Consider the following 27922-nt stretch of genomic DNA (forward strand, 5'->3'; position numbering starts at 1 on the left):
GACCTATTAAGGATGCAGAATTGCAATGGTCAGACATGATCACAACTTGTTTAATTTCTTCAACTGTTTCCTCACAAGAAAGATAGACTTGGAGTGTGTGAGATTTCCTTTGGTAGCAAATATTCTAAGAAAAGCACAGTTAATTAAGTCTCAAAAACAAGATTTTGAGACAGCTGAAGAAATATTTGTATTTGTGGTTTCAAAGGCCCATTAAAAATAAAAAGCTGGACATCCATTTCTCTTTCTTAGTATCTTAGACTTCTGGGAAAATTGCTTGCAGACTTGAACTGAAAAATCCCCTTGCAATAGCAGCTATTATAAGGTCAAGCAGTCTGCAAACTCTGCTGAGCTTCTGTGGTTCCCAATTATATGGAACAGAAGGGGAAAGTCACACTAGACTGTTTTATGAAAGATTGTTGTGAAGGTCCTCAGATCAGCAAGAATCATCCCTTTAAAGTCAGTTTATATTGAAGCTCTGTAAACTCTGCTGGAGTTCTGGTGCTTTCTACTACTGTACCATTTGTTGTGATATAAAGCCTTATGTGAGCAGCACGGTTCAGAAGGAGGAAGAGAGCCCAAACAGAGAATTCTAGATGGTGTGGTTAAATACGGCAAGCGCAGCAATCTCTTATTTAACTCTATTCCCATAACTTTCTCAAGAATAGGAAAACTCTTAGTAACAGAAAAGCCCTAACAAAACACTAATAACAGGAATGTAGATGCACTTTTGAAAAGTCTGGACCTCCCTTCTGCTAGGAGAAGTCACATGGCAATTCATCACTTCTCAGTGCAGAGCTACTCAGAGTGGTAATCCTCGTGGTACAGCATCAGATGCATGCTTGCCTCAAGGCTGACATTTGCTTCTTATGCAATGTAACCTTCAAAAACCTGTTCAGATTGACATTGCATGGAGCCCAACTGGTGAACTTTTGAGAAATACACAACATTCATGTACATGCAGTACACTTTGGAACCTTCCGACTGGATACCGGACATTCTGGTCATGCAAGATATACTTACTGGTGTAAATAGTGGGCAATCTGCTCTGAGAAAAGAATCCCAGTCTATTAATTTGTTGTCTACTACTATAACATTGAGACAAAATGAGAGAGATAAAGAAGAGGAAAAGAGTTGCAGGTACTGCTACATAACTTTAGCAGAGTTCATGTGACAATTGTGTGATTTTGGGCAAGGGGAACCAGCTATTGCCTGGTTGGCCCTCCTGCTTGGTGAATCCATGGCAGGATTAGAACTTCAAAATTCTATTCAGTAAGGTGAAAAAGACACATCTATCTCTGGACTAACCTGTAGGAATCTCTAAAACTCATTGTGTCATGTCCAGAGTCTTCTTGGTCCTCCTCAGAAACTTTGAAGCAAACCTTCTTGATGCCACCATGCTCAGCTTTGTCAGTATCACTCTCTTCTGCTCCCAGGGAAGGTGGAGATGTCTCATCTGTGGATGGAGGCTCACATGCACCACCTTCTGTAGGCTCTGTTATGGTGGACAAAAGTCTGCAAGAGTGAAACATGCTGCTGTCAATGACTGGTGGGTAACCTCAGAAACTAAGTATCATGACTATGATTGGAATTCAGATATGTGAAATCAAAAGCGAACTTGCCAGTATTTGAACTGTACATAAACTACAGCTTTGTAAAGTTGTGAGCTCTGATAGCAGTTCACGGAAATTCATTAAAGGTCATAAATTCATAAAAGGTCAATTTTTCAGTTGTTTGTATCTCTAAGTGTAATATTAAACTTGGCTAAGAGGATAAGATTGTGACTGGTTTATCCACACAAAATTGATCTAACCCCTCTCTTGCTCTAAAACAAGCCCCAAATCTCCCAATTCAGGCAGGTTAAAGCAAAGCTACTGTCTTTAACAAGTCCAGATGAATTTTATATATGATTTTTCAGACTCCCTTTTTAATGCTTAATTTGGGATGAAAAAAATGCAATGTAAACCTCTAGCAGGAGGAGCAGAACACCACCCAAATTCTTCTGCAACATGTGTCTTGGAAGATAAGTGTAATTATTTGCTGAAATAAAATATTGTGTACAAATATTCTTGCTTCCCCTTGCCACCTCCTCCTAGTAACCTCCCAAGTCTTTTTAGACACTAACTAGCACGCCTAAACCCACAAAGTATACATCATAAATCTGCTCATCACTGACCAGTGGTGGGATGCTTTTAGTCAACATTTTGTAGTTCTTTGAACTAGTCTCATTCTACTGAGTCAGGCTGAAATCCTTACAGATTTCTGTGCATATCCTGTATTTGCTAAACTATAACCTTGTTTACTAAGAGACTTTTTCACTTGATCTGTGAAGGACTGTGCCAGTGGTTTAAGCTCAGACAAACTAGAACAGAAGGCAAGGCCGAACCCTTCCTTTTGCTCATGGTAGAATGAAAACATCTTCTGCTTTCACAGGAGGGCATGTTTTATTGGTCCCTCAATAAAAGATAGGACGTTAGCTCAATTCCCACATAAGCCTTCCTAGGTCATTGATTTCTTTGTCGATCATCTTTACTCCCATCACACTTTTGCCTCCTTCCTCTCCTCTCATTGCTCTGTCTTCTTCTATGTTGCACTGCTGTATTTGCCCACCAGACCCATTACTTAAATCCTTCATTACTTTTCCTAGGAGACACATGATGGCAAAAAGACTCAAAGGGAAAAGGAAAAAGTAGGTCCCAAACACAAAGCTGCCTCAGCTCATGAGTTTTGCTTAGTTGGCCTTATGGTAGAAAATATCTCAAGGCTACGGACTCTGTCTATTTGGATTTCCAAAACCACTATCGGCAGCAAATAGATTATTATATTAGAATATAGTACACATGAAGGAGCAGAATAGTGGCTGTTGAATTCAGGTAGACTTTGAGGAGTAAATGACAGTTATATATATACAGTAGTGGATCAGCAGAGGAGGAGGTTTGAACTTCACAGCTAGCAAGGAGCAGTAAGGTAAATGTATGTGTAAATGGGAAAGTACAACAGAACAGAGTATAACAATTGCTGTTGATAGGCACAATGTATTTTCCGGGGGGTAATGCCTCCATTTTGTAAGAATTGCTCTCTGCAGTACATACTGGATTCTCTACTCACTTATTTATCTGAAAGACATATTGCTTCATCTCCTTCACTGCAATGTCAAGTTTGTTAAAGAGGTGCAAGTAGGAGTCCTGTATCTCCCGGTCTTCCTGTTTCAGCAGAAAACTGAGTCCCCTTTCCTCCTGACTTGTTCCTCCATTCTGCTGGCCAAAGCTACCATCAAGATCTCCATCTTCGGGGGCCAGGCATCTCCAGGATGGTGCAGCCATAGTGGTGATGCAATGTTGAGTGTATGAGACTGGATTTAAGGTACCTACTAAACAATGAAGAGTCTAGTTAGTATGGCTCTCATGCCTTTTTGCACTCCATCCCAATAGTGATATTTTGGGATGGGAAAATTTTTAATACGAATGGAATTAATATAAAAAAACATTTTCCAGAATTATTTTGCAAGTTCACACTCTGACAGAAGTGTTTCTTTTTTTAAAAAAAGAATATTTTTTCCCTGCAAGCTAACTAAATATTTTAAGTTACTGCAGTCCAGAAAGAGTCTAGTTATGGAAGTAATGATAGCATCCACCTCTATACTATGCATTTTGACTACTCTCTCACACACAAGCACACACAATTATATATTTTTCTATATAAAAAGGAATCTATATACATAAATATATAAATAAAAAACAACGCTATTACATATATATTTATATATATAAAAGAAATGGGATTATGTGTTAAAATATAGATAGATAAAAACCTCTTTCATTTAGAAATGCTGACAAGAAGTATATGGTACTTTATTAGCCACCTCAGATCACATTTAAAATACTATAGAATTTTAATATTTTTAAGTTAGCAGTTATTGACTTTGTTTTGAAAACTGTCAACACTATTCCTGAATACACTGGTTTGTCTACTTTTCCATGTGTCCATTCCAAACATTCCTGCACTCTGAGCTTGCCAGACAATGAAACAGAAGCATATTATGTGAGATTATAATGATGAAATGTTGGAACTCAAATATTCAGCTTGTAGGACAAATGCTGTGTAGTGCCCATTCATCACAAAATAGATCCCCTTGACAGAGTAGAGACTCCTAGCCCAAATAGCTGGAATTTATTTAGTGATGACTACAGGTAACAGCACTACAATCTGATTGACTAAGATTTTCCACCTGAATACAACCTCTCTTCACAGTACAAAGCTACTTTTTTTTAAGCTCTCATTACTTTTCTTTTAGTCGATAAGTCAGTTCTACAAGGTCCAAACAGGACACTTAGTTATATGAGATAACCACACTGCCCAGCTGGTAAAAATGTTTAACCTGATGCCTCTCTATCCATAAAGGCCTTAATATTTTACAGTATAACCCGGCTATCATTTTACTAGAAAAAAAAGCTACTGGCAAGGCTGTATTTCTTTGCAACATTTTGAGAAGTAAAAAGACACAACTTTCTATGAAGATAATACCAATAGGTTTTGAAAATTAATTAGCACCTTGTTCTGGATCAAGACCAATAATAGAAGGTTTCCGTCCAATGCGAATGCTGAACGACCTCCCTGCTGAGGTAGTGTTTTTGGGGTATGACACCTCCATGAGGTTAACATGGCAGTTGGTGGGGCAGAAATCCATGCTGTTAAGGGAATGTGGTTCCATAATGGCTTGTTTGAAGGCTGGGCTCACCTTTGTCTTCAATTCATCTGCAAACTGGGAGAAATAAAGCAAACGTGCTACTTCCCTTGCAAAAATCTGATACAACGTAGACAATCCTTTTTTATTCCTGCCATTCTTCTATTCTAGAATCATACGATTTTTACTGCAGCTGAAATAACACTTCTTCCACTCAAAAAATTCATAAAACAAATGAAAACAATTAACTACTTTCTATCTTTTCAAACAACTCACATAATTGCACAAAAGAGCACATTTAGTTTACTTGCACTGTTATACACTGTACATATGCTCGTATTAAGTCTACAAATCAGACACTGATCATTCGTTTGTGGCTACATTTATTCACTCATAAGGTGGAGATGGATCCGCAATAATATGTTCCAACTCAGCCCTGACAAGCTGAAAGGAGTGCTTTACAAATATGTTCCTTTCCTCTCACAACTTGCAATCTAATTAACTTGCAGAGCTGTTTTCATGCCACTATGACACCTACTTCTAACGCAGTTCAGATTCATAAACAAAGAATACCAAGACCCAGTCATTGCAATGAAGTACTGTCTTGAGACTTCACCAATAACTAGTAACATTGTACCTCTTGGTAGTTTGCGAGCCTTCTGCTAATGCTTTCCAGCTTAGTGTCACAGATTTGCCGGAATTCATACTGGGGCATGGTGGCCACCGCACTGCTCAGGGATATAAGCCTTTTGCAATTCCTTATGAAGTGATTGTCCTCTGCAGCAAAAGCCTCCAAAATCTAAATGAGAAGAAAGAGTCTATGATATAAGACTGGCAGTGAGGGCAAATGCAGTTTTCTTCCACTGAATAAACAATAAAGCCCATATATTGACATGGTTCAAAAAAGCTGCCTTCAAAACAAGTTGCCTTTATTATCAGCTGGGAACCATTATCATTTCTAACCCCAGGTTCAAAATACATTTGTCAGAAATTCTCAGAATAACTGACATAGCTCAAAATAGCCACTGTCAAAGTTACCTGCTCTGGCATGCTTTCCTTTTCATTGGACATAATAATGTTATTGGGATGTGATGGAAATATTTACTATTATCTCATTATTGTGCGCATCTGGACCAAAATACTAAGCATTGGTGGTTTCTGATAGCAGCAGTTCTATCTGTTTCCTTTAGCCATCTACCCACCCCATCAGATGGCAAAAAGCTGCCAGATTTTTTTTCCAAGGTAAAGCAATTGTTGCCTGAGAAGATTAACCTTGAGTATCAGCAAAGAATGCTTTACCAGACAGAAAAAAGGGAGAATTCCACAGCAGAGGGCCACCTTCAGGCCCCTAACAGCTGAAATCCTCCATGCATTCGCTGACTTGCCCATACCAAGAAAAAGCTGTTGTAACTGGGTGCATTCTAGTTAAGAGAACTCCAGGCAGCATTGAGAAGAGCAGGTTCTTCCTCATCAGAAGCGCTAAGCCAAGCACCAGGGGAATTCTGAGATTAGTGGCCTCCTTGTCCTGTTTAAGAATGAAGCTGGCAATGTACAATGTCTGGTACCTTTGCAGTGAGATTGAAGCAACCTTTTGGTTCTACAATTTTCTCTAAAACAAAGGATTTGATTCCTGCGCTGCTGACGTATTCATACACCACGCCATGCTCCAGGTGGGTGTTATCCACAGTCAGGCTAATGAGAGCTGTTTCTTCACTAATGATCAGTGGAGAGCTGATGGCCTGTGCTGTTTGGGCTGAAACCAAAACAAGTCATTAGAGGCAGCACACCTGCACAGAAATCTGTTGAGAGGTATGAAATGCAAAGACACAACTTTTGGCTCAAGAAGTCTCTGAACTACAAACTGCTAGAGGCTGGGAGAGTCTTCTAAGGAAGACATGTGCTCCTCCCAAGACCTTTGCTGCTGGGCACTGCTGGAGGCCATGATAGGAGTCAATCCACATGCTCCAATCCATATTCTGATGTTCTTGTATGCATGTATGCACACATCTGTGCACAGGACACGACACCATTTTTAGTTCTGTTTAGCATTCAGATACACAGATCCTAGCAGAAACTCTCAAAGTATGTTAATTTTAGAGTCTTGTGGGTTTGTAAACAACCCCCTGGAAGACCTGCCCCTTTTCTGTCCAAGTTGTAGGATGTCCTCCAGATGCATTTTGCATGTAGATACAAAAGTGAGATGGGAGGAGGAGATAACATTTTCATGCACAGACAATGCTACTGGCACCAGAGAATGGCTTTAAGGTCCAGTCAGAATGAGATCTGCCAGAGGACTGCTTACCTGCCTCTACCAGGGCTCTACGCCAGCTATTCTGCTGTGGAACTGCAGTTTGGCTATTAGACTACCAGCTCACCAAGGCTTACATGAGATTCATGCAAGTCCTAAAGAGGCTGCCAATAGTGTTCAGAGAGCCCAGGCTCAGTCCTTTGGAATGAATCTGGTTTCAGTATTCTCTTTTAAAATCTACTCTTCCTAGTAAGCTCTAAACGTGAAAGTAAATCAGGAGTTAGGCTTTTCTAAGTTGGAGGAAGTATATCCACACATTTTGCTGACATGGCAATAAAATGCTCCAAAAACCTGCTCTAGATCAACAAAGTCATTTTAAATGGTGGAGTATTTAAGCACAGAAAACATAACCTTGTTCTAGGTAGAGTTACTCACAGATCCTCCCTCTCCAGCTGCTGTTGCCTGTAATCTCTTGGTCTGCAAGGGCTACCAGGAGGTATTCCTGAGCTATTCAGATCAGAAAGGATGGGATTTCTTTGCTCCTTTGAGCCAAAAGTGCCAACAGTGTTTGCAGAAGGTAGTATATCAAGCCTGTTTCTTGCTAGGACCCTAGTTCTGCCAGTGTGGGTATATATACTCTCTCACTCAGGCAAATACAGTTCCACTGCAGCAAAAGTAGATTAGAATATTAGTATATGTGAGCTGAGTTGTCTACATCTGCCTTTCAGAAGCTAGCATGTGCCAATCCAGACTTGTGATCACAGTTTTCTTGGCTTTGTTTAGAATTTCTGGTAAAACTAAGCACTGCACTTGCTTGGAATAGCCTGTAGTAGTAACCACAGAGATGACATGCCCATAGGGCCCACATGAGAACCCCCCTTCATCACCATTTTCACCTATTTTTGTCACTTAGCTAAATTTATGAAGGCTTGCTAATGAGGCTTGCTCCCTAGTTGTACATGACGGTCTCCCTTATTTAGTAGCCTCATGCGTAAGCGCATACCAATTACTACACATGGCATAGGAGAGAGCTTTGTTCCGTGAAAATTAATTTCCAGTGTGGTATATGCTAACCTATCTCTCAGACACTTTGTTATTATACTTGTCTGTGGCTTGACGTCAAAGCTATCAACTAAATAACTCCAATTAGTACTTGCCTTCTCAGCATGCAAGACCCTAGTCATTTACTACATGTGGCTATTACAGCTAATAAAAGTAGCTGTACCAAGAGGTTTTTTCCCTTCTACCTACATAATAAATGACATTGATACTTATAAAGATTCTCTAAGACACTAGCAGGAAACAGATATCTAAGAATACATGGTGAATTTCTGTTATCTCTTCAGAGCAGAGCATATGCTTCTTCAGAGTCACAGGGGTATGATTTCTACAGGTATCTCAGTTTTAGTTTCTCCTATATAAACTGCAGTGTGAGACTACTTCCTCTGACAGGCTTCATTTTATTCCAGAGCTCTGCTGAAACAAGAGATTTTCCACAATAATAATTACATTTCATATTTCTACTGCAGTTTTCCTTCCTTCTGATTTGAAAGCACCTGAATCTTCCCTAGATTTCTTTTGCCCATGAGAATCTTTACCTGATTCCTGTTGGCTGTTCTGTAGGGGATCCGATTCTGCATCTCCTTCCAGTGAAGGCTCTTCTTTGCTGGACCCAGGATGACTGCCATTCAGATAGGCATTGGACGTGGATTGCTGGGCTCTGTCCTCCTCAGCATCCTCATGTGTTCTGTATACCCACTGGTACAATCCCTTTCAAAAGATACAGGCTTAAACTATGACCTCAGTAAAAACGCCTGATTGCTCTAGGTTTGGACTACAAATGTGAACCTGGATGTCAATTTTCTATCTTCTAAGCTGACCCCAGCCTTCCTTTGAATTTTGGAGTGTATAAAATCTATACCCATAGCTGGATGCACTTTTAGTTTTAGCAATAGTTAATAATACGTAGTAGTCTATGTAGTGTGGTGAATTGGTGTGTTATATGTAGATATCTGGCAACTACAGCCAATTGTAGGCTATCCACTCTCTTAATCACATCATCATTACATGTACATTGGTACAGGAGTAATTAAGTCAAAACAAATTTGTTTAAGCTGTTTTTCTGAATATTTAGGGATCATAAAAAATGGAAGAAGGGGAGAAATTAATATATTTCCTTTAAGGCCTTGTATTCATACCAGTGCTTCATGTTGTCTGGTCCTATACGCTGTAAAGTGCTCCAGAACTTCAATATAATTTGCATGTGTTGCATTATTCCCATTAACCTTCAAAATGCACTGCCCTGGATGAAGGCCTACAGCTGCAGCCTCAGATCCTGAAAAAGAGAAAAGAGAGGATTCAGACAGTGAAGCCATCTATCTGACAGTGGAAGAGAGCGCTGGAAAGGTTACAAAGGGTTCTGGTTAAGGAGAGTAGGAAGCAAAGCTATTTCAGAGGCTGTCATGGTTTTGCTAATTACTTATCCTAGGAATGCTTTGTTGATGAGGAAAACATTGTGTATCGATCTTTCATATTTTCGGTAGTGCTGGGAAAAATAGAGTCCCCCCCCAAGAGCTGAATACATTTATGCTATGAATTGAAATTCCTACGGGAAATCATTTGGGAATCTTAGATGGTCCTTATAGCCTTATATTTATGTTAGCTAAGGCCTACAAATGTAAACAGTTATATATGTTTCAACTTGTTGCATCTGAATGATGCAGAACACTTATCTGCTATGCCATTTACCAGGGGTCTAACAGCAAGATTATGATGTACATAAAATTTGAGTAAGTATAGAGCAAAGTAATCAACTTCAGTGGATTTACTCCAGATTCACATGAACAAGATTCAGATCCAAATCCAGCTCCTAGAAATCTACAGTTAAGGTGATTAACTTTTTAAGGCACCCTAATTTAAAATTCACCCACTTTTACTCCAAACACAATCTGAGCTTTGCTAGTGAAGCCCTAAAAAAGGAAATCATCTTAGCTGACACTTCCAGTTTGCACTCTTTAGTCTGTTAAAAAGTGATTATAGGTGCTGATATGAAAGGGTGTATTAATATGCCTCCCTGAGGATGTTGCTAGGCACATTTAGGTGTTGACTGTTTTCTATATTCTAGCTATGCATATTTATTATCGCATGTATTATACTGAAGTTTGCATTTCAGTTACAGAACTGGTGACGTGTCTGGAAAACTGTTTTCTCCTTTAAAAGGACCAAACAGTTTGCCTCTATCTTATATTGGTAATTTACAGCAATATAAACCAATATAAAAGGAAAAGTAGCCTTCCAGCCTGACATTATAACCTGTAATATTAAGAAACACGGTCTGTCCTCTGAAGAGCCTGTCAGCGCATTCGTAACGGCAGTGGTCCCCACTATAGCTGACCACCGACAACAAATCGAGGAAGTAGCAGACAGAATCATGCCTTGAATTTTTCTCAGACACTTTAGTTTTAACTCTTTACTCCCTGTGGCTGTAAACTATCGCTTACTGGTCTTACAGGCAACCAGGTTAGGATCGTTATGCAGGTGTTTTTCGAGGTTGGAAGAGTTCAAGTGACCATGCTTCCTCCAGAGCCTTTCTGCAATCCTGAGGAGTGTAATACTAGCAAACTGCTTCTACAGTGGAACTAAGTTACTCCTGGTTTGTGTCAATGAGATAGTGACCAACGCTCAGCTTATTATCATGAAACAATATTCTTAGATTGTATTTAGATTTTAAATACTCTGAAGCAGGAATCACCCCTTTGTTCTATGTTTTATATTTGAGTGGGATTTTTGTCTATGATAGGGGTTCCTAGGCATTACGGTTATTAAAATATGTTGTTAGAACTTATTTAGAACTAGTTTGACAATGAATCCTGAATCTTGCTCTCTCTCTCTCACACACACACTTAGGTGTACTCCAACTTTAACTATACCACAGTCTCTACTTACCTCTTCCTACCGCATGAACATATGGTGGTGCTGCTCCCCGTATCTGAAAGCAAAGTGCTTCAGGACAATCTGGGATTTTAATAATCCTGCAGGAAAATCAAGGAGAAAACAAAACAGCATTTTGTTAGCGTGCCAGAGCTCTGAGCAGTTCTAACAGTGTCTTTTACTGGCATTCACAACTGTGTTCTGTATTAAAGAAAACACTCGCACAGTTTGCAAATAAATAACGGAGCCTGAAAAAATCGTCCAGTCCCGCTCCATTCTCCAAGGCAGGAATAGCTGTATCTAGATGTCTCTTTAACCTATTTTTAAAGACATATAAAGATTCCACAAACTTCCTGGCAATCTATTTCCACTACTTCTGTTATAACGTTTCTCCAAATGTCTAATCTGAATCTTCCTTGCACCAACTAAAGCCCTATTTGTCCTGTTCGTGGAAGAGAACTTTTGCAGCAGCCTTTGATGTACTTATATGTTACTGTCGTCTCTTCTGTAGGCTTAGTGACCTCAGCTCTTCAATCTTTGTTTACAAGATGTTTCCTAGACCACATGATGATGATGATGATTACTGTCCCCGGACTCCAATCAGTCTTTCCTGAAGTGCAGCACAGAAGACCAGACAGTGCTGCAGTCCCATGCTCCCCAGTGCACAGTGAAGTAAAAAGATTCCTTTAAAAATGTATGTGAAGAAGCCAGTAAAGGGAGGTGCTAATCCCAAATAGCAATGTGGTCATCACGATCTAACTTACCACTTCAGCTACTGCTTCTGCAGATTATGATTTTTAATACTTTATTGCTGTAATGACAACTTCAAAAAATTATTTCAAATATCTAAAAGACTGAAAGAACTTGGGCAGCAGCAATGTAGACTTTCTTCATATTTTCTGTCCTTTCTAATTTCCCTAAGGTTAGGCCCAAAGGCAAATCAATCCACTTAGTAGTCTTAGGAGATGGATGACAGATTTCCCAACACTTAACGTTAGTTGGGACTGCCAATTTTAAGAGAGACATCCATACTCAAGCAATTGGGCTAATGCTTCTGTAAAAAGCCTTCTAGCAAATTTTAACATGGAATTAGATTTTAATAATCACTGAGATAAAATGTATCATCTGCAACAAGTAGAGTTCTGAATCAACATATTCACATGTGCAAGATAGAGTTACTTTACACTGCGTAGTAAAACTGCAAGTTTGTGCTTTATAGGATTTGGAAGGAATTCAGTGTAATTTACTCTACTCTGTGAATTAAAGTGATATTAAAACAATGTTAAAGTGACATAAAGAGTAAAGAGTAAACAAGCAAACAATAAGCAAGACAGCGATCCTGAGCTAAGACTTTACTTTTCCATGACCAGTTGTGGCAGACTGGGTATCTATATGGAATACTATCTCAGCTTGTGGAAATTTAAAATTAAAGACAGCTGCAATACATGGTCTTGATGCAGAGTGTCAGGAAGATGAATATGATGAGTGAGTTTTTGTCTGAAGACAGACTCAAAGCTCAGGTTCTGTGAATGCTCCATGTAAAACATGGAGTAAATTCCACGTGTTTGCAGAGTGAAAACATACTAAGCAACACCCTTATAATTGTTAACTAAAAGAAATGAATTGTGTTATGTGTTTGCAAGCCTCTACGGACCTGAAAGTCTTGTGGTCTGTAGGCCTTTTCATTTTGAGCAGGAGGTTTTAAACCAGAGGAAACTTCAGTGAGCAGAGACATTGAGCATTAGCAAGTGTGTGCACGCCCTGCAAGTACCTGGACCAATATCCTGCTTTTGGACTGTGCCATTCTGGTGCGACAGATGGCAAATTGTCTGTTAATTAAAATGTGGCACTTTTGAATTTATTAAATCTGTAAGTGAATAACACAGGACAGAAACCTTCTATGATATTTATGATATTCGTTTCCATCTCATGGCAAAGTTCAGTGCAGCTGTGTTGACTTACACTAGCTGATGACTCATTCCATTAAAAACAACTCCAAGAACAAAAATCAATAGATCCTGGACTAAAATTCTGCAATTCTGTATCAAATGATAAGTGACAGATTTAATTCTATGGCAAATTCTGGGATTACAGATTCTAATAATTCATGAGACCTTAACAGGACCAAGCATAATTGTGAGACGGACTGAAAAACTGTATGGACTGATATGGTCAGTGCCGTATAAAACTGCCAAAAATAAGCCAGGCTCTACTGGGGTGAGAATTGCCTTCCCTTGAACTAGTACTAGAGTCCAAATGACTATGATAGCATAACAATTCTTGTGATTCAGTCCTATTTGTGCACAAATTGGTCAAAAGTTAATTGCGGTATAAAGAAAATACATCCCATCTTGTTTTAGAGGCACAAAGATTATCACTGAGAATGATCTGTGCCTCTTGCATCTATTTAATTTATGTCATTTGTTTTTCCTATTGAACTGCAGCTTCTGCATGGTAAAATGTTTGCACAGTTCTCACTAAAAAAAAGTAGAAAAAATTTGAAAGTTCTAGATATACTTCTTTGTCCATCATCTTGACACTTACTCTTTGGATTTGGTGGCTACCAGAAGTCTAAGCGGCCTTCGTGAGCAGAAAGACTGGTTTAAGATGGTTTCCACTTCTGAAAATGGGCGTAGGAATATTAGGTCCTCATTGATGGAATAGATCTTCCTTCCTGTCTGCAGACCAGCCATCTGCAAATGAAACAACCACAGGAAACATCAGATCAGCAAAGTTCTGGTCTCTGCTACAAAGGTGTGCTTTGAGAGGTCCAGCTGCTCCCTGCGAGGGAAGCTCCTAGGATCACTGCATATACCGTATTCCATGTCACAGAGAGGAGTTATAAAATCATTTGTCATTCACCCTTAGAAGCCATCCGTATTTATCCAAACCAAAAGATTTTGCCAATATTTGTATAGATACCCCATCTCACAGATGCATCATACTTTTCTGTTACACTTTTTTTTAACATCAGGCTTCAAACTAGCTGTGCTACCCAGTGAAATACAGAAGTGGGACTTCCCACATCCTACAGGTGGGGCACAAGGAGCCAAGAACATAGTTTTCAGTCACTAGCCATGCAAAACTAATACAGAACTAGTCCATACTACCTGTGGTGGTAAAAACCTGCCTCTGTTCTAAAAGAAGTATGGGCTGTTCATCGTCTCAAAAAGCCAGAACACTTTCATTTCAATGCCTAATTTTAGTTAACTCACATAACTTTAGTTATTTGGCCACAGTCACAGAGCAAGTCAGAGGCTGCTCTAACAACAGAACCCAGGTCTCCTATTCTGCCCATTGAACAATAACCTTAATACTTAACAATCAATACTAGTGAAAATGTGCATAACAACAACTTGACTAAGTCTAAGGATATCAGAAAATATCAAATTCCTTTTAATGAAGTAAACAAAAAAAAATCTCTGGGCCCAATTATTAATCCTCCCCAGATTATGATTTTTTCCTATTACTTTAAAGTCTAATTTGGTTCAAATGTTTCATCTTGAATATGTAACTGAAAAAGAAATGATTCGTTCAGCCTATTGCCCACTCCTAGTAAACTCAAACAGATTTTCTGTCATCCTTCCCTGGGAGTCAGTATTTATTGGTTACTTTTTTCTTCTTTAGAGAAAAGTGTCTTCTCCAACAGTTGGACTTTTTTCTAAATGTGACTACAGTCTTGAGCACAAGCACTTTTCCACCTGGAATCCATGGACAAATTTCTTGACATAGAAAAAGGAGGTCTAGACATTATTGTCTATATCTCATGCCAGATATAAAACTTTGACCTATGGCAAAAGCAAATCTGGAAGTATAGGACTGGAAAGCCTGGGTGACTTTGCTAATACTTGCCCTCACTTTTCTTATATATATTCTGTGGTCTGAATGTCACAGGTGGGTTTACCTACAAAAATCTATGCTTTTTTGCTCAAGTCAAAGCTATAACAGCAGAAACTATAAAGTGCTCTCCTTAGTTTAGTTCTCTACGGTTCATAACATCCTCTTGTATGTCTGGAAATAATGTTTTTTCCCCCTCTCTCTTTCCTTCCCCCTCCCTTTTTTTTTGGTTAAAAACAATCCATAACATGGATAATACGTACAAATAACAACAGAGCTGCATTTTAACTTAGGATAGAATTTTATAAACTTTGGTTTATAATTCAATGGAAATTTTCCTGCTATTTGCATTCAATTATATTTCAGCATAATAATAATGTATATCTTCAAATTCATTACATTTAAGGGCTGCTTTTCTCGGTATAGCTCATGCAATTGATTTATGTAAACTAGCTAAAATCTCTGCACACTTGCAATCATTCTACCTGTCGATGTCCTCTTTATAACTGACCGTTTGTCCATATGAGACACCAGCCTGCACACAAATGTATGAATTGCACTGTCCCATATTAAGCCCGACAAACTAACACGTTCAGATAAAAACCTGTTACTTTAGTGGGATAGAAGTAACCAGGCTAAGGGGAACGTAACAGCATGTCTCTCACAGAGTAAAGACCTACACTGCCCACGGAGCTTGCATTTTGTGAATAATGGATGCTTCCTATGACAACTCGATGCAGCGGTCTGGACCCAGGCCACGGCCTTTTCCCAGATGCCAGCAGCTTGTTATCTGCTATTCATCCACGTGGCCAAGGGCCAACTAGCTGCTTGTCGAACACGCTCCGTTCAGACACCAGACATCTGCTTGTCAGTTGGCTGCTCAGAGTAAGACAGCAACCACACCTCCTTAAAGGATAATTTTTTCACTGTTGCTTCTTTCTGGTAGGATAAGTGTATCATTCATAAATCAGCTCCAGGATCAAAACTTGTGTGAATAAGCCCAGCTATAATTAACCTGTAAGTGAACTGGCTTAGAAAGAAAGACAAGGTACAAACTGAGGAGACATTGACTGGTTATATGATGTTTTTCCAAAGACAAAGGAGCTTGGGCTAGGCGTGGGTCTCTGCAGCAATCCACGTCCATCAAACACTGATAGGGGATTTTTTTTTTTTTTTTTGACTCTACTTCTAGGTGAGCTGAGCAAGCGCTACAATCACAGGCAGGTGCTGACAGGCGCATGGGTAAGGCAGAACTCCTACAGGTGAGAGTCCCAGGTGAGAGCTGCTCATCACTGTAGGTCAGAAGTAGAAGTGGGTGGATAATACTCTAAATCTTACAGATAAATCTGAGAAGCTGAACGTGCACTTTGGAAAAATAATTCCCAAATTGCGATTTGAGTATCCTGTTAGCACAGCAATTTGATGCTTCTCAATGACTTCTGAATATAGTTTAGGAACACTGGCAAAGCTAAAAGCTCACAAAATAGTGTCTTACTAAGCATCAAAAGAAAAAAGACATTAATAATAAAAAATAATGCTTGGGAAGTCTGATTTTTCAATAAAACACAAACAACTCCCCGTTGCATGTGCATAAATTTCAGTGCTGTTTGCCACCACAACTTGTGCATGATGATTTTGTTGCTGGTACACTAGGGACAATAGATCACAGTCCCAAACTCAAAAACAATGTGTTAATCTTGAATAAAACTATGCAACTAATAGATTTGTCCCTACTTCAGTTGGTGGACCTGGAATCTTATTCTGGTCTAAAGTCTGACAGTCCTAATGAAAGCAATGCACTGTGATGGACATTGTGAAGCAAAGCTGCATGTCTTAATTTTTGTCCCTGGAGAGTGTGGCAGCAGGCACAGGATTTCTAAATGGCCTGCAGCTGCTAAGCCATGCCGAACCACATGCTGGATATCATTGCAGTATCACAAAGCAATTAAAGCTCAAGAATATAATGAAATGCATCACTGCTGGACATCAGGTCTTCCCAAAATGAGCTGACAGCCCTCCAGCTCACTGGGATGCATATCTAGTTCTTTTCTGCAGCAATAATTTTAAGATCAAGTTGAAAAGATGGGAACGTGGTCACAGATGGTTTGTCTTGGAAGGTCTAGAAAAAGATTCCTTAGAAAATTGTGTGCTTCTGTTGTCTTAAAACACAAACAGATTTGCAGGACATTCTACAGGCAGCTAGCCAAAGAAAGGACAGCAGGATTATCTGTCAGGCAATGGTTTACAGTGGGGGTTTAGATTAATAAATTTTTTGGCCAACCTCTGTTGATTTTGAGCATGAGGTAGAGCACAGGATCAGTTTCTCTGGTTACCATAAAACAAACGAGAATCAAGAACACTAAGATCATTTAATTCTAATATTAAACTTCACCTCAAAATTCCCTCCTGTTTGACACACTCAACTTGTTAAAATCAGTCTGTCCACTTCAGCTATTTGCAATGAGCTAATCACCCAGAAATTACACGTACTATAAAGCAGTGATCCACAAACAAATGTGGACCTTCAAAGTTCAATAATGGTTGTCCTGGACTTCTAATTAGAAATACTGTCCATGCTCTACCTAAGTTTTCGGTGACAACTTGGGCAAGTCATTTAGTCCTTGATTTTATATTCATAGTTGTTAAAAGGCACCTAGATACCTTTTAAAAAATAGACCATCAGTCTGTCTGTGCCTTAAATCTGTAAAAATAGGATAATGTTGTGTTATCTGCTCAAGGGTTTTGTATGGATAAATAACTGATTATGAAATACTCAGATCATATGACATTTGGGCTATCTGTGTGCCTCAAAGAAGTAATGTAAATACAGTCTGCAGAGCTGATTAGTACTTTTCAAAAATATCAGGGCTCATAAGCAAGATCAGTATATGCAAGGAGAAAATGCAAATCTAAAACCCTCTGTCCTCAAATTTATGTTGCTAACGCACCTGAGATACACTATTATCACAGATGCTGCTGTTATCTTATCACTTAACAAAAATATTGACCAAGGAAGTCATTCAAAGGTGTCAAAACATTTAGCAATTTACAGAGTTTATTACCAGAGAAATTGTAGAAGACTCCCAATTTCCTATTAGTTGCCTTTAAAATTAAGCTAATGAATTTTAAAGGATATTTTTGTATGTTTTCAAAGCATTTTACTGCTTCCTTAGTTACCAAATTCTAAGCTACTAAAACCAAAATACTTACAAATAATAGAAAGTCTTACCTCTGCAGAAGACCCTCGTCGAACTGACTTTACCACAATTGCTTTGTTCTTTTCTTCTATGTCAAATCCATAGTCATCCTCTTCTGGTAAAATCTTAAAAACAAAAAGAGCATGGTGTAATGCATCACAAATATGGAATTAGCTGAAAGACAGAGTTAAGAAATTGGACTTTTCACTTCAAGCCATGATTGACACAGAATTTTAAGGCCGAAAGGGGCTATTATGCCATTTGATTTGAATCTCCTACATAACATGAGTCATAAAACTTAATCTAGTTATTTCTGCACTAAGACCTTAGTATATTAGAGCACATTTTCCACAGAGCTCCCCAACTGTGATCTGCAATCTTTAAGAAGGGAAAAATCTATTCCCTCTCTTAAGAGTTTGTTCCAATGGTTAATCACTTCCTCTATATAAAAATGGGTGCTTTATTTCTCATTTGATTTTGGTTTTAAATTGTAGCCCCTCATTCTTGATTAGATTCTTCAGTTTTAGATTACAGAATACATTAACGTTCAATATTTTCCTTTGGTGTAAGTACTTACAGATCAAAATCTAGACATTTATTTTTGATACCCTCCATGCAAATTTCTATGTCGTATGTACCCAGTAACGAAGAAACCACGACTCCTTTCTAGCTATCAATTTCAGATAGATTGGAGATCTCAGTCCTTTTTCTAGTAGATAACACTATACACTACATAAATTACATTGTAATAGCTAGTTAGTCTGCGGGTTAAAATCCTAGTTAGTCTGCTGGTAAGCGAGAATCATTTCAGACATGTCGAGGTCCTTCCCCTAGAGACCAAGCATGTCAGCTTTGTGTTAGGAAAAACATACTGGATTTGGGTGTCGTGCTCAGTTTGCACCTTTTCTGCTTGGCAGAAGATTGCTGCTCTTGCTGCTGGAAATCTGCTCCTTTTATTTTCTCTGAGGTCACACAGCTCAGCTTTATCAATATTTTTTTAAAATCATATGTCAATCAAGGAAAAAAAATGTATTTCACTCATCCTCTTCTAGCGGCTTGCTATAATGAAAAAAGCTAACAATAATTCACATTCCATCTTAAAAAATAATACAAGACTGGCTTCTGATAAGTGGTCAAGTGGAAATTCTACCAGATAAACATCTTGTATTTGAGCTAACACTAACATTTAAGAAACAATTAATAAATCAGAATCGAGTTGAAAGGAAAAGATAACTATAATCTAGCATGCCACTGGGAGATAAAAATTACAGAGGATTAATCTCTTGATTCTGGTGATTCCTACACTATTTAAGAATATTGGCCTTTTTCTACTGAAGTCAATGACACTAGCTTACAAGCTTTCTCCTTTTACAAGAAAGCACTTATAAAGAGATCACCCTTTCCTGCAGAAGCCGTGCAGTCATATTAAAATAATGCAAGACCTTAATATACCTGCACAGAAAAAATTCTCATCGGATGATGTTCAGATTTAATGATGGACAGGAAGGTAAAAAGACTGAAATAACAAAATACTTGCAAAAACAGTGCTATTTAAGCATATTCAACACAAAGATTGCTTAGAAAAATGGTACATCACTGGTTATATTTTTACTACTGCAAGTGCAATGAATTTCAGACCAATATAATGTGTACTTTTATCTTCTCACAGTTGAGATTAAATACAAAATTGCTAGGATAGCTCTTACATCCAACTCTCATCTTACGTTTGAAGGGATTGTTCAGTTTCTTTTGTTGGATTGTGAAAACGTATGTAAAAAAGATCCTTAGAAGTTTGGAGGCTTTGATTTGCCAAACCAGCAAGCCAGCAGCTACACAAACTTACATGATCTCTTGGGTGCAGCTACCATGACTACTCATGAGGATGTTTTATAATGCCATCATTTTTAATGACCTACCTAACCTCCTCTGTTCCTCAGTACAGCAAAAGGCATTGTTTGAAAGCAAAGAACCAAAATAAATTAAAAAGACCCAAGTGCATCAACACTAAGAACTTTATCACTGTTTTGTAAAGAAATAAGTCTCACATTCTGTATGCACATTTTCCTGTACTGGGAACACTCTCTTATAAAATGGGAGACTATGGATCATATTCTGCCGCAATGCAATACTTGAGAGAAGCCTATGATTCATTCCCTGTTATAAAATAGTAATACCTTGCAATTCCATGGCTGAATACCATTCATCCCTAAGGAGTCCAAAGCAATTAACTTACTTGCCATGTATAAGAATTATTTCTGTGCCCCTGAAATGCAATGGCCTTTTGAATGTAAGGCAGCAGCTGTTTAATCCTGATCAACTACCACATTAAAAAATGAAACCATACGAGAAAAAAAGCATGTTTAATCAAAACCAGAGGGTAAACATTGTCAGAACCCATTCAAAGAGAATTCTGGCAAAGAGATGGGGAGCGTGGAGGGAGAGGCAAACAAAAACTAGCAAGTGCAGTCTATTACACCTGTATACATTATACCCACGAAGCATTTTGGTGTGTGGGTCATGATGCCAGCTTGGTAGCTCTTCCCTTCTCCCTTTTCCAATGTGAAGGGGATTATGGAGTCAGAAAATGTATGTGGTGTGGGAATGCTCAATATCTGTGGCAGATTTCCAGAAGAATGAAGATGACAGAGACATGAAGTAACTTGGCCTGATGCCAGGTGGTCCTCAACTGCAGCTGCAGCTTCCAGCATCGCATACATCTTGCTTGCAGTCATGCTGATGCCATGAGAGCAAGACTTTAACAGATAGGTGTCTGGTTTACCTACCACGCTTGCTGAACCCTCCCAGTGCATGTAAACGAAGAGCCTTGGGTTGGGCACCAAGATTGCCCCAGCGAAGGAGGTGAAGGAACCAGATCCACCTCACCCCTGGCTGCCTCCCCCACCTGCTGCTAACACTCAGGCTAAACAGACAGAGGCAGCTTCTCTCAGCCTAAACTCTTGGGGACATCAGCAGCAGAAGGGGCAGCACAGACAAAGAGAGCCTCATTTCCCACACTGGAATTCAGGACCTAAATCCCTCTCTATAGTTCTCCAGTGTAAACTCCTCTCTGTCAGTCACATGTGAACAGTTTGAGTTGGGAGAGAATCTCTTAAGGAGCTGTGTTTTATTAGATAATGACAGCCCTGAATGTTACACACACACACACACATGCACAAAATTCACATATTTCCTGTGGTCCTCAAATTCATTTGAAGAGATCTATTTTCCTGCCACCTCACCTACAAGTTTGCTGTCCCCAGACTTTCAAAAGTTCACAGCTCTGGGCAGTAAAACAAAATTTGAAATGATAAAACCTCTTGTCAATAAGAAGAAGCTCTAGGATCTAAGCTGGCCTTAGGGCTACTATCTTTAAAGGTATATTTTGTCACATTAGTAAAATAGGTTTCATACATACAAAAGAATTACAAGTTCCTTCTGGTTTGTGATCCTCCAAATTGAATGGGCCATTCTCAACAGTTTAAGATTTACTGCCTAAAGGATGGTTTTTGCTTCACAGTTCACTGAAATTTTTACTATCCATATCACCCCAAAGCCCTTATCTGGCAATATACACCTGCATGATAGATGCCTCTTGTTATTGACTCCTTGGAAGATCAGAAATCCCTAGAGGTTGGGCTCTCACTAGTGGCTCTGTTCCCAGGGGTGTTTTAAATCAGTGATTGGAATTCTCAAGCTACTGTAGACCTTGGTACACTAGTGTAATGAAGAGCAAGCAGGAAGCTCGCTCTGTGCACAAATTTTGCAGAATTAGGTCATTATATATTAGCACAAGACACAAGAATGATTCTCCTGAAATAATTAAAGATGGAAAAGATTTTTACAGGAAGCAAGTTTGGCTTTATTTTAGTAATACAAATTAATATTATTTATTTATGATCTGAATAGGATAAATGTGTTCTATAATTTTATAAGAATTTTAAGGAGAATGGTATGTATGCTGAATTAGCTGTTTTAAAATTGAAACGGCATCAGCTCAAATAATAATACTACTTAGTATCTAAAAACTTGATGTCTGAGGTGCTGAATTATAATGATTATTTAACACTTTTAATTTTCAAAGCTAGTTCTAGATGTAACAGCAGTAGCAAACACCTGTGGAGAGATAAGATTTAGTAGCCTCCTTTTCAGATGGTAAACTGAGGTATGGAGTGACTTAATGCCTTGCTCAGGCTGCACTGTGATTTCATGTGACAAGTTAGATTAAAAAAAAAAAAAAAACAGTTATTGCTGACATCTGTGCTCAAACCACTGGCTTTCAATGAATTTCAGGACATGCCACAGCCCTTGCTGTGATTACAGTGGGTCACTTCTACTCCTCTCCTGCAACTACTGCAATTCATTACTGAGAAGTAATGAGGAATAGGGGATGCCCTGGAAGAAGGAAGGAGATGGACAGCTTTCTTTGTCTGATATTCAGTTCTAAGATACCAGCTTTAATTTGTGTTATGGTAGGCCCAGGCTAACAAGTAGAGGTGCTGATCACAAGTTAATACCACACGACAGTAACCAAGTCACAATGCTTGGAATCGATCCAAAATTCAAATTCTCTTCAAATACGCAAAAAATGTATATTTTTTCAGTGTGTCAAGATTTCTGTCCTTCAATAAGAAACAACTGCACAAATAAATGAGTATTAAACTTCGTTTGAAGTGTATTTTTGCAAACTGAAAGCACTCTTTTGCTTGGCATTTCTTGTTTATATTTGCCAAAGCTTTTTGTTTTCTGCTTTCAAGGGCAAGATCTCCTGTGACAGAGCTAAGTTAGATGAGTGGGTGGGATTTGTTCAATTAAACAACAAGCATTTCATAACAGAAGAAAAGCACGTTTCAAAAGCCAGTGCTGACAAATTCCATTAAACTTCCTATGCTGGGACCTGGGGATGAGAACGATCGATGCCCTGTTATAACCATGAAGAGGCAAGACAGCAAAGCCCCAGGAGTCCAGCTGCTTGTAACTGCTAAACACAGAATAAAAAATAAATCAGGCACAAATGTGTTTATAGATAAGTGCAATGCATTTATTGTACTGCTATTTGTAAGGTCATCATCAGGGGACTCCTAATTTATTTGTGAAAATCAGTGCAGCTCAGAACTGTAGCATGACTGCTGTTCATTGGAAAAAAATTTGTGCCCTCTAAGTGGAACATTTTTTTTTATTCATCATGTGCTGTTCATTTCATACTGTTTACTCCTTGAGAAGTGACTGCATTTGCACTACAATAATAGTAACTTTACAATTATTGTTGTTCCAAATATTTCAGTTACCGAATTATGGAGTGAATGAAAGGACTCATTAGGCACTACGATTAATCACTAGTAAATGGTCCATGTGGAAGGTTTGCTATTTGCTCAAGAGGCTACGGTTTGTTCAGTCTCTTTAGTGAATAGTAATAAATGACCACTGTATTTACAGAAAGTAGAATCAAACAACTTTAAATAAATCCCCACTTCAATGGTAACATAATATTGGGTTTTGGCATTTTCTTTTTAACAGCAGTGCCTTGAACTAATAGAAGAAATTGGAAGAAACATACTAGTTAATTTTTTTCCTCTAACTATCTTTTTTTTGGTAAGGAGGAAAATTAAATATACCTGAATAATGACAGTTCTCACCAATTTATATTAAACTGATCTCTAAGTGCTTTGCAAATTGCAGGAAATCCTCCCTCCCCCAACATTAAGTGCTTCAAAGTAAATTACACCTTTTAACTGCCTCCCTTTATCCAACAACTTTTCAAGAGAATAAATATATTAACCTGATACTCCAATCTCTGTTCCTGGATGCACACAGGAAAAATTTTGAGAGCCCATGGTGCTTTAAATATTACTTCTGATCATTGAGACAAACACAAATTGGTCTCCCTGGAGACAAGACAACAGTGAGAGGGTGAAGTTTCTATAAACCACAGGGAAAATTTTCCCATATAATGGACCTCTGGATCTTTTCCAGCAATTCTGCTCTTGTTTTTTCTGACCCAAGCTTTCACCCTGCTCCTGCATTTTGCCAATGTTCAAAGGAAGAAAAAGATCGGCCTAGAGCCATTGGCATTAAACAAGGATCTCAGAACAAAGAGCAAGCACCGATGCAATGACCAAGTCCAAACAGCATTAGAATAATCTCAGTGCAGTAAGGCAGTGATGGTATTTAGTGGAGTGGGAATCTGCAGATAACAGTAATGTTGTAAGAGCATGTACGTAAAGAACAATTTTGTCTGGAAATTGCTTCTACACATGTGATAAGGACTGATACTTAATCCAGTCATGCAGGATGTATTTCTGTTGCTCAGATAATGATGTCCTGAAAGATCTGTGTCTTGGTCAGTCACTTGACTCTCATCTGAATCTATCTCCCATACTAAAAATGTTTTAAACTGTATTTAAAGTTGTTATCAGACCTTTGCCAAGACGGTAGTGCACAATACTTCCTCCTCCATCACGCTAACAGTGTGATGCCTGCTCAATGAACTTGGAGACATACGGTGCCTGCTGAGACATCTCTGGCTCTTTCCTCTCTACCAGGCTCTCTCTCTCTCTTTCCCTCTCCCTCTCCCTCCCTCTCTCTCTCTCACACACACACACACACACGCACACACACACAGAGGCTTCATGGGAATAGAAAGGGACTGGGCTGTGGCCCAGACAAAATGGCCTTAGCTCTGAGTCTCCTCTTAAGACCTGCCAGAAATAGGCAGATGCTTGAATGATGCACTTGAACGTGTGTGTTAGTGACCTGTAGAAGCAATGCTTCCAGGTAGTGTCTGTGCAATAGGTCCCATCACATGGTGGAGAAGGGAGCAACTTACAGATTGGAGCCACATGAGCTGAAGGTCTACAGCAAAGTAGCTCTAGAACTAGCACTGCTGCAGTGAAGGAAAGTCTAGCTATAGCTGTAATTTCCCCATTTTAATTCTGCTCTATCATAATTTTCCTTTTCATTCTACTTTACTATTTTAAACTACCAATTTCACAGAAAGGTGAAGGGTTAAATTAACGTATTTCTTACCAGAAGGCTCTTTCCTAGGATGTTTTCCACAAGCTTGAAGTCATTACGTAATTGTTTGCTCTTGGAACTGGTACCTTCCATCTCCTCATCAGCATAAAAGCGGAAATACGAGGATTCATCCTTAAATTCACTCTTCTCCAGGACTGGAAACAATGTATATGAAATGCACACATGCATTTACACAGAGAAAGAAAGAGAAACAAAAAAGAAAGTTCAAGGAAATGCTAAGTATTTCCCCTGTTATTGCAGAACAAAGACCAGATACATCCCACTCAACCAGCTACTCAGCTCTGTATTTTTAAGGTACTACAGTATTTTAGGTGCGCACTTTTCTTCACATTGCACAGTAGCTCATGATATGATGTTTTACCTCCCTGGCAGGTAGAATACATATAAAATGTGAAAGATCCTCTTGCAAGAAAGATGCTACACATTAACTTGTACCTCTCCCTCATGTCAAAAAGCATATGGTAAAACTAGAAAAGGAGCAAAGAGGAGTAAAAAGGTTGAATAAAGGAAAGAGAAATGGATAGATAGAATAAGATCTTTCAAACTGAAAAGCAATCACCTGAGAGGGAAATAAGATCTATAAAATTCTGGAAGCACAGCAAAATTGTTTAACATGTTTTCAAATACTAGACCTGGGGGCATCAAGTGAAACCAGCAAGTGACTATTTTGAAACTTGAGGAAATGCTTCTTAATTCATTTATCCTTGTCATAGGATGCTGTGAATGCCAAACATGTCTTCAAAAAGACAATAGATTCTTTAAAGAAAATTGATTATTCTTACATTCTTATCATCAAGCACTATGAAAACTCCCTATTATGATAGTCTGCTCTTAAAAACCACTATTCAAAACATGGATAGTAAATGTTATTTATGACTACAATTGGCCAATTCATTGAACAAACGCTGTTTTACCTTTAGGAGTCTGTATGTCCGATTTGAAACTCATATGGATGTGGTTTGTTTACTTCCCTAGGTTAGCAGCAGCGTTAATGGGGATGATGCTTAGCTCAGCAGTGTGGCACTTAAGATTTGGAAGCTTCAGGGGTTCAGCACTGAGGCTCATGCTTGTGTCCAAGTAGCAGGAACTAGACTAGAGGTCTCTTTCCTCTCTTCCAATGCTCTAGAGAGAGATTAGAGGTCTCTTTCTTCTCTTCCAATGCTCAGTCTAGCATTAGAGGATTTCGCCTCATGTACCTGAGACTATTTGGGTGACGCTTCAGGACAGCACTTGGCTTGTGCATTAGTCTGGTGGCCCAGATACAGAAGCAGTGAAAAATATTCCCCTTTAGTTTGTCTAATCACTGCTGGGCTGATCACAGCTGTGAGTATGGGGGTCCACTTGGCAGGTATTAGCTCAGGCATTTTGTGTAAGTTCAAAGACTGCTTTTTGGATGGGCCTGTCTGCAGTTGTTTGCATGTCAGCATATGTGGCACAGCCTACAGAAAAGGCTTTTTTAGACACTGTCAGTTAAGCTGACTGAAGTACGAGCTCCTTTAATTGGGTGTGGGAAGGGGTATTGGTGCATTACCATGATGCATGAAGCCATTATTGCAGAGTCCAACACCCAGTGCAACAGCTTCCTCCCGCGTCTGACAGTCTCCCTAGAAACAGGAAGATAAATATTATACCTCAGACTACTTCCTAAACTAAATTATTTCCCCTCTCCACAACATGGCTAGTGGCTCTGAAATTAGCAGGATGCTCTTTGTAAGGAACAATAGCAAGCAATTAAAAAAGTCCCCCCCTCCAACTGAATCCCATTCATTCACTCATTCAAAAAAAAAAAAAAAATATATATATATATATATATAAATATATAAACATCTTTTCCCTCCTATAGAACTGGGAGGACAAAGACTAGGATTCTGGAAAGCAGCTGCTTACCCACAGAGACATAATGTTACCTCAGTGTAAAGACTTTTTATTTGCAATCTTAGTGTTTGACTTTAGGACCCATTAGCCACAGATAATAAAACAATTCTTAGAGAGCGTGGTTGAGAGATCTTATCTACATTCAACCCAGGGGAGAAAAACCTCTATGTAAAACCTCTGTGTAAAACCAGTGCATATGAACTCTGAAGGTCAGGCTGATTAAAACCGCAGTGGTGCTCTGTTTTCTCATACAGCAGACCTACTAACAAATGATTCAGTTGCTCACCACCAGAAGCTTTGAGAGCAATGTATCAGAACAGGTATCAAAAGTGAATTGCAAATTTACAAATGTATCTGAAACAACAGCATTAAGTTTTACATGAACAAATTGGTTAAACACAAGGAATGTCCAGTTTTCAGTATGCATCTATTTCTTTGTAGCCACAGGTGAAGACTTTTACAAATGTGCTGGCCATACTTTTTAGCAAACAGATGAATTCTGAATATTATTGGCAAAAATCAGCAGGAACCACTGGTCTTTCCCAGATGAAAGATATTGCTGACCAGTGGTCACTTGTTATACTGCAAGATTATCTGCTCAGTTAACTTGGCCTCCAAATATTTCCCTGGCAAAAAAGCATTTTCTAAATGTAAAAGATAACTAAAAATAGATTGTATCAGGTACACTGTATGTACTTCTAAATGTTATGTAGCAGTTCTTCCCAATACAAAAAAAAAAAAAAAAATCAAGCTCAGCATTAAATCTCCCAGTCATTAGGAAGGCCCTTTACCATCCTCTCTCACATGCGAAAACTCCCTAGTAGCGAATACGCTGTGCTAGTATGTCGCAGGACACGTTGATAAGCCTGACAGGCAGCGATGCTCAGCTCCTGCGGTGCCCTGACGTCTGCCGAGCCACAGGCCCACTGCACATCTGGTAGCAGCGCTCTGAACGCCTGCCCCGTCCCAGACTCTGAGCACGTGCAACCCACAGGAGGTAAGAACATGTATCACATTTGAATTTAACCAAATGTACACAATATTAAGCCTCAGTTAGCACCTAACTTATCTCTTGAGAGAGGCATAATATGTAGCAATTCTCAGGTTGGAAAATCAGGGTAT

At 38.9% G+C, this 27922-nt stretch overlaps 1 protein-coding gene across 6 annotated transcripts in view; it reads right to left on the minus strand.

The window, feature by feature from the left end:
- PREX1 (phosphatidylinositol-3,4,5-trisphosphate dependent Rac exchange factor 1) overlaps positions 1-27922 on the minus strand; it is a 171796-nt gene that overhangs the window by 15098 nt on the left and 128776 nt on the right. For 4 of the 6 annotated variants that reach the window (XM_062589097.1, XM_062589100.1, XM_062589098.1 and 1 more), the window contains exons 15-26: positions 26457-26529; positions 24917-25059; positions 17926-18018; positions 13404-13552; positions 10875-10960; positions 9128-9264; positions 8528-8699; positions 6247-6434; positions 5319-5480; positions 4549-4759; positions 3106-3367; positions 1306-1512 (exon numbers count right to left, since the gene is read on the minus strand). In XM_062589097.1, coding sequence (XP_062445081.1) covers positions 1306-1512; positions 3106-3367; positions 4549-4759; positions 5319-5480; positions 6247-6434; positions 8528-8699; positions 9128-9264; positions 10875-10960; positions 13404-13552; positions 17926-18018; positions 24917-25059; positions 26457-26529 — 1883 coding nt within the window. The remainder of the gene's footprint in view (positions 1-1305; positions 1513-3105; positions 3368-4548; positions 4760-5318; positions 5481-6246; positions 6435-8527; positions 8700-9127; positions 9265-10874; positions 10961-13403; positions 13553-17925; positions 18019-24916; positions 25060-26456; positions 26530-27922) is intronic. The other 2 variants (XM_062589099.1, XM_062589096.1) reach the window with 1 other exon arrangement.

Source organism: Rhea pennata, chromosome 16 (assembly GCF_028389875.1).
Source record: "Rhea pennata isolate bPtePen1 chromosome 16, bPtePen1.pri, whole genome shotgun sequence".
In the NCBI taxonomy this organism is placed as follows: domain Eukaryota; kingdom Metazoa; phylum Chordata; class Aves; order Rheiformes; family Rheidae; genus Rhea; species Rhea pennata.